We start from the raw sequence: 16659 nt of genomic DNA on the forward strand, positions 1-16659 counted from the left end.
CACTACCATATTTGGTCATATCACTACAATTATTTGGTCATATCACTACAATATTTGGTCATATCACTACCATATTTGGGCACACTTTTTTGTCAAACTAGTTTGATAGTGTAGACAGAGCTTTACTGAAGGCAATCTACATCTTCTGTACTTTGCAAAAGTTTACTTAATAAAGACAGCATTCCAATATCTAAACTAATAAATATACTTCTTTATACAGTATTATAAAAACAATTAGAAAAATAGAGAAAACATTTTGAGTTGACTGAAGAATTTTCTAAAGAAACATATAAATTGCACTGAACTTGCATTTTTGTTTTGATTGTCATAGTATTTCTATCAATAGTTTTAACAATTTAATTTAATTGTTATTATGTGGCATTTTTTAAAAACAGTAAAATATGTACGTTTATAAACATTGGAATTACATCAGTTGTGATATATGCTACCTATTTAACTTATACAAAAAATTTGAATAAAAATAATGTTTTTATTCGCCTTAACCACTAAAGAATGTTATTCAATTCTCCCTCCACTACCTAATTAAAAAAATTAAAACAATAAAGCCCATTGTATCTGAGGTGCTGTACAATGCCTAGCCTAACTAATAGAGACTAAGATACCAGAGGTGTTGTAATAACCTGTAGCGTAAGTTTAGTGACAGCTCTTCTATGGTATCAATGGTGCTGTAACAACCTGTAGCTTAAGAAAAATTTAGAGACAGTCCTTCTATGGTATTGAAGTGCTGTAACAACCCCTAGCTTAACTAAAGTAAAGTGACAGCCCCTTCTATGGTATCTGAGGTTCTGTAATAACCCATAGCTTAAGAAAAGTTTAGGGACAGCTCTTCTATGGTATCAATGGTGCTGTACAAACCGTAGCTTAACAAGAGTTTAGAGACAGCTCTTCTATGGTATCAATGGTGCTGTACAACCCATAGCTTAACAAGAGTTTAGAGACAGCTCTTCTATGGTATCAATGGTGCTGTACAACCCATAGCTTAACAAGAGTTTAGGAACAGTCCTTCTATGGTATCAATGGTGCTGTACAACCCATAGCTTAACAAGAGTTTAGAGACAGCTCTTCTATGGTATCAATGGTGCTGTACAACCCGTAGCTTGAAAAAAAGTTTAGTGACAGCTCTTCTATGGTATCAATGGTGCTGTACAACCCATAGCTTAACAAGAGTTTAGAGACAGCTCTTCTATGGTATCAATGGTGCTGTACAACCCATAGCTTAACAAGAGTTTAGGAACAGTCCTTCTATGGTATCAATGGTGCTGTACAACCCATAGCTTAACAAGAGTTTAGAGACAGCTCTTCTATGGTATCAATGGTGCTGTACAACCCGTAGCTTGAAAAAAAGTTTAGTGACAGCTCTTCTATGGTATCAATGGTGCTGTATCTCTGTTGTCTTCATTTACAGTATAAATATCATCTCCGTCTTCACTTTCTTCCTGAATAACTTGCACCTTATTTGGTATCAAATTAGTCACCAATGTCGGTGATGAAGCTTCGTGGTATTTTGTAGAATGACCTAAAGAAGTTGACCTCTGTCTCCTGGGATACTGTAAAAAATGTCATGTAAATCATCAAAATTTATCAAATTTGCTTTGCAAAAAAAAAACACTTTCAACTGTGGTTTATGTACAACATTTTGTTTAAACTCGGTCAGTTTGACTGGTATCACTTCCCGTTTATGTGGTGTTTATAATTTGGGTCAGTAGGGTGAAAAAAAAAAAAATGATTACTTGTCCCACAAATAACATAGTACAGTTTTGTCCTTCGCATATGTGTTGTTGTGATACAGTGTCGTCGAGTCATGGATTTAGGATCAAAGGTCAAGGAGGGAATTTTTTTGGAGTAGTAGGCACTATATGTACTAAAATAATGTTCTGAAATCTGTAATCAATAATTTAGAACCAACCTGTCTTGATGACTGTATCAAAGGACCCTGTGGAACTTGTACAGAATTAGCTCTAGACAGCCTAGCCCTGGCTACTTTGATTCTGTTGTGAACGTCAACATAGATATCAGTTTCATCTACGATCTCTTCCTGTAGTAGTTCTTCTAGAATGTCTTCAAGCGTTACGATACCAATGGCATCCTAAATATGAGAGATGTCATTCATGACAGATGCAAAATATATACATAAATAAAAAAGGTAAACTTTATCTAAAAATGAATTGCTTAAATTCATGTTTGCAGGAGTGAATGATTGTCAAATTGCTTTAAGTATGTTTGGAAAATCAAGAGTCAACATTATCATTCATTAAAATTTCATATTTTGAAATGTTGTCATTTTTTCACGACCAAGTTATTCTGAATACTGTACTGTTTTCAGAGCAATCCTTCACTAAGCAAATTCCTCTTTCAGTATCTCTAAACAATTTTTACTTAAAAATTTACTATTGTGAATAACATTCATAAAAACCAATCATGTATAACGATGAGCTTTACTTTTACATACACAGAACTTCCAAACAATATTGTACTGTAGCTCTGAACTTTGAACTTGATTATCACTGTACTGTATTTGTATTGCTGTTATTGGGCATACTTGCATTATTTAAATAAATACAATTGACAATAGAAACGAACTGTTGTCACGACACTAGTCTAAAAAGTACCTGGAAGTGTCAGATATATTGGATTGGACTAAACTTGTTTTAGTGGACCAAACAGAATTAAGTAAGTGTTTAATAAAGTTAATTTCTGGGTAAAATGTAGGTATCTATAATCAGAAGTAACTGTATATAATGACTGAGAACTGAAACACGAAAATCTAAAATTTACCTGACTAGAATAATTAGTTTATTCTATTTTTTAACAAACCACAACAAATTGTTGGATACACCCTTTTTACAGTCAATAGGAGTTTAATTTTCTTTTTCAATTTGTATTTATTCAGAAAAAAATGTGTGTATTTAGTCTACTAGACAGGCCCTACTTTATTAAAAAAAAAACAGATATAATATATAAATCCAAAGGCAAATTACTGAAAAAATGACAATGCTGTGGGTCTATACTAGTAGTTAGATAAAGCCTAGATTCACCAGGAAGTAAAGCTGTGTTACGAAAGAGCTTATGAATGCCAATTGTGAACATAATATAAGGCAAAAACGCATCAACCCACGGAGCATTCCCTTTCAAAAGTTATAATGTACAAATCGACCAATCAGATGCCAGTTTGAATACCAATCTCTTATTCAAGGCCACACACTACTATTTCCATGCCAAGAAAATCCGAGTGTAACATAGTGGATTATCGCCCGTATTCTTAAACCGGACTTTAGTCGTAGTTCGAAGTTCGACTTGAAAAAGTCGTAGTTCGAGCTATTACTTCAAATTCGATTCATAAACGAAGTAGTCGAAGTTTTCAGTTCGACTTAATGAAGTCGAGCTTTTAGTCGAGTTGCACACGTCTGGGTAACAAAGGCTAGAGAATTTGAGGAGCAAATTTTGCGCACTGATATCACTTTCCATTTTCTTTCAAAACTGTTTACGCATCAGGACTATATACATGAACAATAATTGTAATGGTTAATTATTAGAACAAGATCAGCATTAATTTAACAGTGCAGTACTTTTGATTAACAACAAACAAAATCTTCAAAATATATTTAGGAACCATGGCGGTACGGTAACTTTCATATTTTCTAGGCCTCCAACAAAGTATGATCGTGACGAACTACGCACTTCATAGCGTGACAAGAAAACGCTAGGCCCCCTATACATTCCATCGCATAGTGAATTTCCGCATCTCCCATTGGAGATGGCGTGACGTATTTCAAGTCGGACTTGCGCGAAGAAAATAATGTAATTTGTATATGGTTGTAAATAAAGATGATTTTCATTATTATAACTTATACCAATGTATATTTAATTAAGCTAATATAAAAATAGATATTTTATTCTTCAAAATCTGGCCAATATAACAACTCAATGACTGTTACGTTTTTCATAAACATCGTTTAAAAACCATTTAGTCGACCATTTAGCCTGCCCCCTCCAGGACTAAAAAAATTGATCAAAATCCGTCTCGATTTAGTCGAGGTTGGCCTGATTTAGTCGGCGATTTAGTTGAAGTTCGGTTTATGAATTAAAATGACGTCATTTTTAAAGTTTTAGGTTGAACTACGACTAAAGTCCGGTTTAAGAATACGGGCGTATATCTCATAAAGAAAATAAATTTTACAGAGAAAGTTTCATTGCCATTCTCATATGGAGTTAATATTCAACAAATTATCAGTATAAAAAAAAAATAGAACTCACCACTTCCAGGTCTTTATCATTCTTTGTCACATTCTGGTGACCATCAACTGACAGACGTGTTGCTGAAATTTCATTGGTTACTAAGTTCATGTGATTTCGGCCATCTTGCATTGCGTTCAGTACATCATACAGCGGCATATTAGCTGGTATCGTTTCAATTGGTCGACCTAACTTAAGGAACACTTCCTTTATTGTTAAATTTTTCTGTAAATCAACTCGGAGTAAACTTTTCGTCAGAAGAATTCCAATAATGTCTTTCTTTTCATTTGTCTCCTCAAAAATTGGTATTCTTGAATGACCTTTTCTAATAATCTGAAATGTAAAAAGATTTTCAGATGACAGAATGTAAAATCTGATGACATGTTACTTGTAGCTGTATTCTTCCGCATCAATTCTCCCAACAATGTCAACACAAAGGTGTCAACTTGAATCCAAAAGAATTAGGATATGTTCAAGCTAAGAATCATATTGAACCCCTTCCAGCAGATTTACCATCAGCTCCAAATTCTCTTATTAGGTTATTCAATGCAATTGAAAAACTGACTGCAATACAAGGAACTTTAAGATGTTATGTCGAGTCATAATCTTTGGTATGCCTAAATAGTTCATACATAAAGCTGGTCTGATTATAAGGTTTCACTGAAATGTATTTTCAGGTTTAAATCAGGTTTCACACAGAGGTTTTTCCCGTTAGAAACTGCCACCGCCAGTGTTTTATAACCGATTTTTAAGCTGATGAAAACTACGTACTGTATGTGATCTGATTGATATGTAATTTACAATGGCACCAAGAGCAAAGGGTCTCCGTGTTTGGCAGTCAAAGTGTTAAGAACTATACATCTTTCTCAAACTTTTCCCTTTGAGAAAAATGGCAGCCATTTTGAAGTACTGTATATTTACCATCTTGAATTTTTTTTTTTGAAAGTTGAACAATTTATTTGTTTTATCTCCAGTGATAGTTTCTTGAAATATATATGTTTTAATGACCGTGGTTGAACAAATATTTGCCAAAATCGGATACTAATATTTGGGTAAAATGGAGAGAAAACGGCCATTTTAATTATATGCAAATTAACAATTTTTCTTCATTTCCCTTTTTTCTTCATTTTTGATATGTTGTTCAGATTGGTCTTAGGAAGTACCTACAACAAAAATTAATTCTGTTCTAATTTTGTAGTAGTAGTTTGACTGGAATAGAAGACATATGGCTGTCATTGATGTATACATAGTATCAGTTGATTTCACTGCTGGTGGACTCAAGATCTACGTTTATACCATGCTATACAGGTTTATTTTAATTTTTGATTTATATGTTGGATAGCACAATGGAAGAATGTGCCAAGGCCAAGCGGCATAGCTATAACATCAAGGCTCATTCACTCCATGATTCTGATGGTAGAACAAGTCTTCTCTAGTGTACATAAAATGCACTTTAAAGAACCTAGTACATCTTTCAAGAAGAGTAAAGGTAACCCCGGTGTACTGGTACACACAGCCACTGTCATGGACAGAAGGAATAGCGTTGGCAGCAGTGACATGAATGTTGTTGAAAAGTGTAAAATCTAAAGTCCACAGCGCATGCCATTGAGATGACGTTGTTTGTGGTGCAATATACATTAACATTAAGAATCTAAAAGATGGCATGAAAGTGTGTTGGATAGCCAAATAGGAATCAGATTTTTGAGAATTGAGAATGCTTATGCTATTATGTTTGTTATTGCCTTATTTTTCAGAAGGAATGTCAAGTCCTTGGGGAAAAGTTAAACTTCAATTGTTTATGGTTTTTGAAAATTCATTCTAGAATATTTCAATTTTTACCGATCACTTTTTTACTTTTGACAATTGTTTTATTTGGACTGGCTCAAAATACTTACTTCATCTATTTTTGTTCGGTCTAAAATATCATCGATTGATAACATGTAAACAAACTTGAGCGGAGTAAAAACATCTTTAGCGCACTTGTCTCTCATTGTGAGGGCACCCTTTATGATGAGGATTTCATCCTTCGATAATGGATTTTCATTATCTTCAGAATCTTCACCATGTAAAGCCACCAATGCACCAAGCTCTATAAAATAAGACACCTTGAATGTAGATTATGCAAATCACATCGACATCATGTTGGGTTACAACAAGACACCTTGAATGTAGATTATGCAAATAACACAGACATTATGTCAGCAGGTTCAATTCAACATTCATCCTCTTTCTAATTTAATTATCAATTCCCACTTTAAAGATGTATTGTCCCCTGACAAAATAATTTTTGTTGTTGAATATGCCATTTTAATGTCCCATAATAGTTATCCAAGTTGACCAAAAATCGGATTGAAAAAAAAATGTATTTACCTGAAAAACTGTAATTTAAAGGGAAAATAGTGAAATTAGCTGCCACCCAGTCAATGGGTTTTTGGTTGAATTTAACCATTTATTTTGTCTTTTTCTAAGTGACAACATAATTTTTTTCCCGTTTTTTTTCTACTGATTAACTTTATTAAAACTACAAAATAACCTATTGAAAGTCTGACTTAATTTATCTTCATTTTTCATGTTTTGGGGGACAATACATCTTTAAGCAGAATATTGAAAGTAATAAATGGCCATTTTAAAGCTGCTGAACTAAAAACGAACCAGTGTCGTCATGAATTCTTTTTTATTATACATTATTGAGCAGCCTGGAATGACACATGATGCATGTATTACACTGCCACCTTGTGTTATACCTTTGAATTACTGTAAGACTAAAACAATTTGAGCTGTGTGGCCATACAATTGGCATAGGTTCAAGGCACTCCTCGACCATTGTTCTGGTGGTAGAACAAGTCTTCTTGGAGAAGGACCTAAAACTGAGAGCAGACATGTCAGATGGCAAAATGGAAGGAATGTCAGATGGCAAAATGGAAGGAATACGAGAGATGGTACGAGAGTGTTGGATAGCACAATGGAAGGAATCTAAAAAGGTCCAGTGTACACATCTGGCTTGTGTGCAGAAGCATTTCTTGTATTTTTCTTGTAAGAATCTTCTGGAAGAGTAGGAGGCTTACAAAACAGCAGAAAGAGCACTGTTTGGTAGCAACTGTATGGCAAGGAGGGACCCTTAGGATAGAAGACATGTGTCGTCCACACCTTTCAGATTCAGATAAAATTTATTCAGATAATAATGAATGAACATATACAAAATAGAAAAAAGATATTAAACTGAACATAGATAAAGCAATTTATGCCAATAGGCTGCGAGTCACAGGTTATTCCCCCACTTTTTCAAAGACTAAACATCTTGTATGTACTGTACTGTATCTTTACAGAAGAAGACCAAGACAGATCTCAAGCTACTTCTCATGCGTAATTCTGATAACAATACTATTGCACCATCGCGCTCTGTGAGAAATATATGTCATACTAACCTGCTCGTCTGAAGAAAGTTCCGTTTTCTTTTCCAAGAAGACAGTCAAGAATCTTGGCAATTGGGAATGATATCGGGAAAAGGAGCAACATGAATAGCCAGACCAAAGGTGATAAGGTGGCACCTATGGCCAGTCCATATCTGGTACAAATTGCTTGAGGAACCACTCTAAAGAACAGAAAAGAAAATGAGCCATTTAAAACATCATGGTGACGTGATCATGTGACCTTTTGGTAGAAATTGCTATACAGTATTATAACACACCTAAATATATTCATTCTTGTCATTTGATTATATGATTGTGGGTCACATCACATGATGTTTGAATAAAAAGACTATTAAACAATCATGCGATAGTACTTTTTTCATTTTTTGTAACTGCTATACAGTATATTTAACGAGGCAGATACCAGTCAATCTTTCAACTCATTGAAATGTTATGCACCATCTAACTCATTAACATTCAATATTTGTATACTGATATTAATTTATGCATATTATTAAAGATGTATTGTCCCTTGAAACACAAAAAAATGAAAGTCAAAATATTCTAAATCTAAATTGACCATATCAAAGTAATATTAAAGTTATTCTCTTTAAGTCGAAATTCGAGCCAAAAACAACAAGTTTACGTAATTAACAGGTAAATTAATTTGATTACATTTGGTCTGGAAAATCGTCGCGAGCAAAAGTAAACAAAGATTTCAAACCACGAGTATGCATTATGCATGATGCTAATTAGGATTGTTTACAGCTCGTCACGGTTGAGAAGGTGTTCTTACACAAATTGCGAGGAAGTTTTATGATTATGCATACAGAGTAGCCAAACAAGCGCGTTGCATTATGAGATATGTTTTGATCAAAAACTTTGACTGGAAGTCAAAGTTATTTTTTGAACAAAAAAACGTCTGTATTTCAGTTAAATGATTTTTTTTCCAGCTAATTTTTGTTGAAAGTTAATAACTATTATGATACTTCAAAATGACCCACTTTTTTTCGAAATATTTTATTTTTTATTTTTGGGAATTAGTCAGAGGGACAATACATCTTTAAATGTACTGTAACCACAGTACTTTTGTGTAGTGTCTCTCTCATGTTTCCTTTTTTTTTTAAAAAAAGAAGCTTAGAAACATATTTCTGTATCTGTCACTCTATTAAAGATTATTTTATTTAAAAATGTAATGATTATTTTTTAGGTCTATTTAAATATGTTTGCTTCAAACTTTTCGAAGGGAAAGAAAGCATGGGAGGGGTGTGAACTTGTATATTGACTGGTAATATAAAGACAGAGTTATACTGATGATACAGTACATCGACTGGTAAACTGCATTACATTTATACTTACTCCCCAAATATAAGGACGGCAGTTACTGATATAACAATCGCTAAAATAGGATTGGTAATCTTATCGAGAAAAATCGGCATGCTCTCCACAGCTGCGGCGTTTGCTAGAAGTAACGTTACAAGTAATAGGTGGTGTTTCTCAACGATTGGGATGATCCTCTTTGCGTAACGTTGCTCTTTAGGTTTTCCGCTGATTTCAAGAACTTTTAAACTCATGATGTCCAATGATAGAAGTCCCATTGTGAGACCAGACATCAAACCTAGATAGAAATAAAATTATTAGAGTTTTATTATGATAAGAATTTATGGACTCCTGGTAAACTGTATGTTGTTTCGAGTACCGAATAAAACAAACAAAGAAATTGTGGGTATCGCAAGTGTTCCCTTATGCGCTGCATGTTCAAATTTCTATCTACTATTTGTAATAAGTATTTAACAAACAAACAAAATTAATAATGAAATCTGTTTTAACCCAAAAACTTTATACAAAAAATAACATTCTTGAACATTATATAAATCCACTCTTACTTTTTGTTATAATTCTTTTTTTTATTGTCAAACAAACAAACAAAAACTTGGCTTTTATGAAAAAAATGTTTTTCATTTCAGGAGAAAAGATGCATCTTTAAAACAAAATACTGTAGCCATAAAGTCTCATGCAACTCTGTGAGTTTATTAATAATTATTTATCAAATATTGCTTTTACACTTAGGTCAGAACACTGCAAAAGTCTCACAATGATTTTCTGGGAATATACAAAAATGCATTTCAGTTAAATAATATTTACAAATTATTATTATACATTTTAGTAGCACACCAGTGTACTGTATAATTACACATTTCTATTGCTAAAACTAACTTGTATGTTTTACAGTAAATTTTTCAGTTTGAAAATCAGACTTGAAATCAAACAGGAAGACTTATTCATGTAAGTTTTTTATATTAAATTACATTTTAAATACTATAATCCCACAGGCCAAACAAAAAGTCAACTCAAAAAGTAAGATTAAATACTGTACAAAAAATCAACTTAAAAATGACCCTTTAGATTTGCTGTCATACAGTAGATCAGTACACTATTAATCAAGGCCTCGAACTATTAAAAATGTATGGTAACATTTATATAGTAGAACAAATTTTAAATTATATTTTGATATTTAAAGCTCTTAAATCGGGCTCCCTGATGTTGGATAAACTGAAAAAAAAACACCTGCTGTCTAAATTTCACATTGTTAGAAATTCGAAACTTAAAAAAAGTTGTGATATACTGAATAAAGAGAAAAGTACAGTTTGTCTATCTTCTTATTTATGTACAGTACCCCTTGGTTTAAAAAAAACCCCACAACATTTTGGAAAAAATGTAGCAATGGCATCATTGCCACAACCAAATGAATTTCCCCAGGGTTTGGAATAATACAGTTTTATTGAATTGAAAACCATTGGTAAAATGAGATGGTTGATTGTAAGCAACACAATTAAGGTACAATTGTGTTATTGATTATCATTATATAATACGGTACTGTATAAATTAAAGCACATGGTAAAACATTAATAATTGAGGCCAGGTCAAAGGTTGACTTTGCTTTGAAATTGTTGTTGTAATTTATCAAAAACTTTAGTAATGTTTTAATTAGAAAACTGGACTGAAAAAAAAAGCTTTAAAAAATGGTGCGAATGGGAAAAAAAAAATAATCAAGGGATTCCCGGTCAAAGGTCACATAATGGAGGTGAAAAAACCTCTATGAGTTGACTGTTTTTCAAACTTTATTGTAAACAAGAAATGGTGTATTTACCAGCAAAAAGCACAAGGCCAACATATATACCCAGGTATATGTAGAACTCCATCATAGTAATATCCTCAGAATTCTCAGAGCTGTAAATCTTTCCATTGCATTCAATGGTTGAATTATCTATTCTTGTACAGTTCAACATTTTTTTTGCAGTTTGGTCTACAGTAGAAAGAGATAAAACATGTATTTTGTTATTTAGATATCTTTCAGAATCTGGGGTCAACCATTATTACAATATTATTTCACTTGAAACTTAGTATCACCATGGAACTATAATATAAGATAGTTCCACCATGGTATCACTGGGGGTAACCCTGTCCCTACTTTACCAAATGATCGTAGGAATGAGTTTGTTTTCAACTTGAAATTCTTTTTGCGTTCTCTTCGATCTAACCTGCCCGAATCTTATCTTTTTACTTTCTTTTTTATTTTTTCTTATTTTATTTGTAGACTAATTTTATTGACAAATTTTTATGACATTTTTAAAATGTATATGATGGGTCGCTGGCTCATTTATTCGAGTTACAGTGATGAATTTTGCTTAAAGCTGTTAGTATTTTTATAATATAATAATATGGTATTTAGGCCTATATTGTATTGGTTTTATGCTGGTCGATCATGTATTTACTCCATGGATCGAATAAATAAACGAAACATATTTACTACTTATATTATAGATAGTATAGCCATGGAGGTATAGAATCATATATTTTAATGTTTATACCTCCACGGTATAGCCTAGTAGTAGGCCTAGGCTACTAATAAATAGCCTATTATATATAGGCCTATCTAGGCTATACTGTAGCCTATAGAATAGGCCTAAGACTACAGACTGTGTCTGGACACCGTCTGTAGTCGATCTCTAGTAGGCTACAGTTATAACATTTTGATAATGATAGGTACTGCTGTAATACTAATAATAGAATACCTTTTAATAGTTGATAATAAAGTCCCCTCGTTTAATTTTTGTCTTCTTTAAACAAAGGTTAGTTAGGCTGGCCTACTAGGCTAGCCTAACTATTATTATAATTCATATGCCCTACTTACTTACTCTTCCGATCGCTCGTTACTTGACACGAACCTTAATACAACTGAAATTAATAAATGATGCTATTTGTTTTGTAGTTTATGAGTACCGTCCTCGACATACTGTGTAGGCCAAGGTCTCAACAAACCACCGGCGGCAGACTGGGACACTAGCCTAGCCTACATTGGTCTCGCAAGAGTTGATGGTGCCGGGGTGACATTAAGCTGCGTCCGCCTGCGCCTAGCCTCTCTTGTTGTCGCGAAAAAACAAGCAGCAGCAGGCCCTGAAACGGTAGAGGGCAGTATCTACATTTTACGGTTTTTCCTAGCTCTGCATCAGCTCTCTCTCCCCCCGCCGGCCGGATCCCCTATAATTTCATTTCAACCGCTGGCAACAACTGGCCGTTGTCGAAATGGTTTTTATTTAATATTGGAGGAGACGTGTTTCTAATAGACAAATAAGAAAACGTAAGCAAATACTGTACAATCAAAAAGTTAGGTGGTAGGTAAAAGGCTATTATGCACACACTCTCAGTCGTTTCTAATAATAATAATAAGTATTTGAAATAGGTAGACCTATAAATTACGGTTAATACTAGTATAGTATAGGCTTTCACGTACGTAATAGACAGGATGGGTGGCAGCCATATTTATAATTTAAAAATGTTTTTTACAAATTTAAATGTAGGGGCCTGGCCCTAGGGCTAGGCTAGGCCAATAAAAAAACCAACAAGCAAGCAAAGTATAAAGTAATAATTAGCATCCCGTTTTACTACAGTATAACAAAAACAAATTGAATGGAATTAGTTTTTATTTTATGACGAATCACGGGGGTTTTACCCTCGGCTTCAATTCTCTCTGTTGACCAATCATGGCATCACAAGACATAACCAATAGCAATACAGTCCTAATATTGGGAAATTCTGTGAAACGTTTTGCAAGAAATTCAGGAGATATTCAAGTACAGTTCTGTCTATAAAAATGTTTAACTAGGGCCTAAGTAAAAATGTATAGTTTAGTAGTTTATTTAATTTTGTTTGTGTGGTTGTAACAAAATATAATTAATTTAATTCATTTGTTTTCTATTCTATTTTAAAAGTACAGTAGTTTAATGTAATGCTAGTGGTTTACAATTTGAGCTATCAGTTATCTCGCAGAAGTCATAGACTTATTAATCGTTCTTGGCAAAACAACTTCTTAAAATGTGCTGATTCAACAGTAGTAGGTGGGGTACAGTACACCAGGTAGAGACAATGGTATTAATATCAAATCTTAACATTCCTTCTGGAAAACTAAAGTATAAAATGAATTCTTTTTTTAGTATGAAAATCAACACTCCCCATAAACTTGCTCTTTCTTTTCACAAGCCTGATTGTAATATTATCCAAAATTGGAATATTTTTATATTGAAGATTATATACATTTAAAGAGCACATACAGTATGTCATGGTTCCTAATACTATTTTCTTTTCAGTTCAGAGTTACTGTATGATTGGTGTGGATAATGGTGTAATTCTTCTCTTCTTTTGCAACACTTCCTAGTGGTAGGAAGTACCACAAGAATTTGATAATAATATAATAATTCACGAAAGCGATGTTTGTATTATGTAGTCCTATTGACGAATTTCTGTCAATTTGTTTAACTGTTTGTGTTAAATTTATCATTACAATAATAGTTTATGCGTCGCTATTCACAATTCCAATAGTGAAAACAGCTGCTGTAACAAACCCTTACGCAAATGCAAAACGCTTCAGATCTTTATTCACTGAATGGACGTTAGAAAAAAAAAACTGTAAAATATTTTAAACCATTCTTTCTCAAAATTTTGTGTAAATATTACCAGGCGCTGTAATTGTTATTTGCTTACATAGAAATAGTTACATTTTTAAGTAATGGCCTATTCTGAAAAAAATCGGTCAACATCTGTAAAAGTTCGCGATTTACTTCGTCAAGTTAGATCATTAGATGAGATAGAAGATACAAATAATGTCGTAGAAGACAACAGAAATGATGGTGTTGATGAAGTGGATTCTTGTTCACTATTAAGTATTGATGGTGTCGCAGTAGCAAGTGCTGCTGAAGCAGCAGTGTATAAAGTTCAACCAGAAATAGAAAATGCAGGCAATAAAAGTTCAGACAAATTAGGACGGAATATGTCCATCGAAGTCGATCGCTTAGCAACCTACAAGAATTGGCCAAATAAATCGCCAATGAATCCAACCACTCTGGCAAAAGCTGGATTCTTCTACTCTGGTAACAAAGATATGGTTGAATGCTTTTCTTGTAATGGTAAAATCCAAGAATGGGAGTTTGGCGATTCTGCTATTGGAGAACATAAGCGATTTTTTCCAAAATGCAAGTTTGTTCAAGGAAAGGATGTTCAGAATCAACCTCTTTTGCTTAACCAGACGTCCCCACGAGAGAAACCTGAAGTAGCGGCTTCCAAAGAAGATGATCTGTTCAACCCAAAGAAAGATACTCAACCCAAGAATAGATCGGAGTTTTCTGATGAATTAAAAAGTGAATATCGTCGTCTGTTAACCTTTGAAACATGGCCAAGAGTTAATCCAATGTTACCACGATCTCTGACCAAAGCTGGGTTCTTCTACACTCAAGTAAAAGATGCGGTGAAATGTTTTGCATGTGGTGGTGAGATATCAAATTGGAAAGCTTCAGATGTTCCAATGACTCAACACACAATGCTGTTTCCAGATTGTCCTTTTGTGCAAGGTGAAGATGTTGGAAATGAGAAACTGACAACAACCGATGTCATGAACGCCCAGCATGCTTCTTTATACCAACAACCTTCGACTAGGCTACCACCTACTCAGAAGGTTGGTCTCGAGAAAGGTCAAGTGTCACAGACGGCTAAAGTGATGGATCAATCTCCATATCCTGGTCAACCCACACGCAGACAACTGACAAGAGCACAGCATCCTCAGTTTGGGATTGAAACGGAAAGATTGAAGACTTTTAAATCGTGGCCTCCTAGTGCACCTCCGTATCCACTTCTGGCAAAAGCAGGATTCTTCTATACAGGTTTGTTGTTCATTTACAGTTAACTTTAAAATAAAACATCAAATTAACTCAACCATGCTATCAAAAGTTTTCACCAAATGCAAAATTATCAGAGAATTGTTAAAACTCTGAATGTTATCCATAACAATCAAAGCCTTCTAGTAAGTTCATTAACAGGTAACTTTAAAACAAAACATCAAAGTAACTCAACCATGCTATCAAATGTGTTCACCAAATGCAAAATTATCAGAGAATTGTTAAAACTCTGAATGTTATCCATAACAATCAAAGCCTTCTAGTAAGTTCATTAACAGTTAACTTTAAAACAAAACATCAAATTAACTCAACCATGCTATCAAATGTTTTCACCAAATGCAAAATTATCAGAGAATTGTTAAAACTCTGAATGTTATCCATAACAATCAAAGCCTTCTAGTAAGTTCATTAACAGTTAACTTTAAAACAAAACATCAAAGTAACTCAACCACGCTATCAAAAGTTTTCACCAAATGCAAAATTATCAGAGAATTGTTAAAACTCTGAATGTTATCCATGACAATCAAAGCCTTCTAGTAAGTTCATTAACAGTTAACTTTAAAACAAAACATCAAAGTAACTCAACCACGCTATCAAAAGTTTTCACCAAATGCAAAATTATCAGAGAATTGTTAAAACTCTGAATGTTATCCATGACAATCAAAGCCTTCTAGTAAGTTCATTAACAGTTAACTTTAAAACAAAACATCAAAGTAACTCAACCACGCTATCAAATGTTTTCACCAAATGCAAAATTATCTTGACAATGTTATCCATGACAATCAAAGCCTTCTATTAAGTTCATCAACAGTGAGGTAACTTTCAAACAAAACATCAAAGTAACTCAACCACAAAAAATCAGAGAATTCTTAAAACTCTGAATGTTATCCATGACAATCAAAGCCTTCTACTGTATTAACAGTGAGTTAACTTTCAAACAAAACATCAAAGTAACTGTTGTCACAACCACGTTATCATGTATTTTCATCAAATGTAAACTTATCAAAGAATTGTTCAAAGTCTGCTTCTTATCCATGACTTTCTGCTTCTTCTAATAGGAGAGAATGACAATGTGAAGTGTTTTTATTGTAACGGAGGACTTCGAAACTGGGAACCCTCAGACGATCCGTGGACTGAGCATGCTAAATGGTTTCCAAAATGTGATTGGCTTCTTCAACAACGTGGAGAACCCTTCGTTCAATATGTCATTACCAATTTTCCTGTACCAAACCAGAACCTACCCTTGCCACCACCTTCACCAGCTGTAAGTTAAAAAGTGAACTTGTTGTTGTGGAATCCGTGTATTATCTATAAAGCTTTGTTCCTTCCCACTTGGAAGCGTGAGCAACGCAAGTGATTTGACCAATCATAAGTGACAGCTTGGGTGATCCATTATGTGTGATTGGTCAAATTATTTGCGTCCTTGCGTTGCATCCCAGTGGGAACCAAGATTAAGGATGTTCAACTACACTGTATCTCACCGCACTGTCTTCAATCTGGTATATCCAGATATTTGTCCAGGGATTGTCTAAATACATAGTTGTGTTTTTGTTTTCTAGATACCAAGTGGAGGTGCACATCAAGGAACAGCTAGGCCAGTGTTTAACCTCAACACTGAACAACCTCTTCACACATCAACAGGTAATCGACGAGGTAAATGCCATTTCAGAATTCTCAGTTCAATTAGATTTACAATTAAACAATGTTTTAAATGGATGGGTAAAATACTGAAAACATATTGTATTTACAGGACAATTCTAATCATT

At 33.7% G+C, this 16659-nt stretch overlaps 2 protein-coding genes across 5 annotated transcripts in view; one reads left to right on the forward strand and one right to left on the reverse strand.

The window, feature by feature from the left end:
- Positions 1 to 847: 847 nt before the first annotated feature.
- On the reverse strand, positions 848 to 12072 carry LOC144848498 (uncharacterized). Of its 3 annotated transcripts, XM_078705276.1 has the most exons (9): positions 11860 to 12072; positions 10816 to 10971; positions 9024 to 9282; positions 7680 to 7846; positions 6150 to 6343; positions 4276 to 4587; positions 1928 to 2107; positions 1380 to 1568; positions 848 to 1260 (listed from the first exon to the last, which is right to left on the reverse strand). In XM_078705276.1, the coding sequence occupies exons 2-8, from the start codon at positions 10952 to 10954 to the stop codon at positions 1383 to 1385; spliced, it is 1437 nt and encodes a 478-aa protein (XP_078561402.1). In that variant the 5' UTR covers positions 10955 to 10971; positions 11860 to 12072; the 3' UTR covers positions 848 to 1260; positions 1380 to 1382. The 3 variants fall into 3 exon arrangements, with proteins under 3 accessions (XP_078561402.1, XP_078561401.1, XP_078561400.1); XM_078705275.1 differs by having other exon boundaries at positions 848 to 1568; positions 11864 to 12072; XM_078705274.1 differs by having other exon boundaries at positions 848 to 1568.
- A 1305-nt stretch (positions 12073 to 13377) lies between these two features.
- The window catches only part of LOC144848481 (baculoviral IAP repeat-containing protein 7-like), a 57881-nt gene continuing 54599 nt past the window's right edge, over positions 13378 to 16659 (forward strand). The window contains exons 1-3 of one of the 2 annotated variants that reach the window (XM_078705243.1): positions 13378 to 14878; positions 15952 to 16157; positions 16453 to 16546. In XM_078705243.1, coding sequence (XP_078561369.1) covers positions 13732 to 14878; positions 15952 to 16157; positions 16453 to 16546 — 1447 coding nt within the window. In that variant the 5' untranslated portion in view covers positions 13378 to 13731. The remainder of the gene's footprint in view (positions 14879 to 15951; positions 16158 to 16452; positions 16547 to 16659) is intronic. The other variant, XM_078705242.1, reaches the window with a different exon arrangement.

Source organism: Antedon bifida, chromosome 7 (assembly GCF_963402885.1).
Source record: "Antedon bifida chromosome 7, ecAntBifi1.1, whole genome shotgun sequence".
In the NCBI taxonomy this organism is placed as follows: domain Eukaryota; kingdom Metazoa; phylum Echinodermata; class Crinoidea; order Comatulida; family Antedonidae; genus Antedon; species Antedon bifida.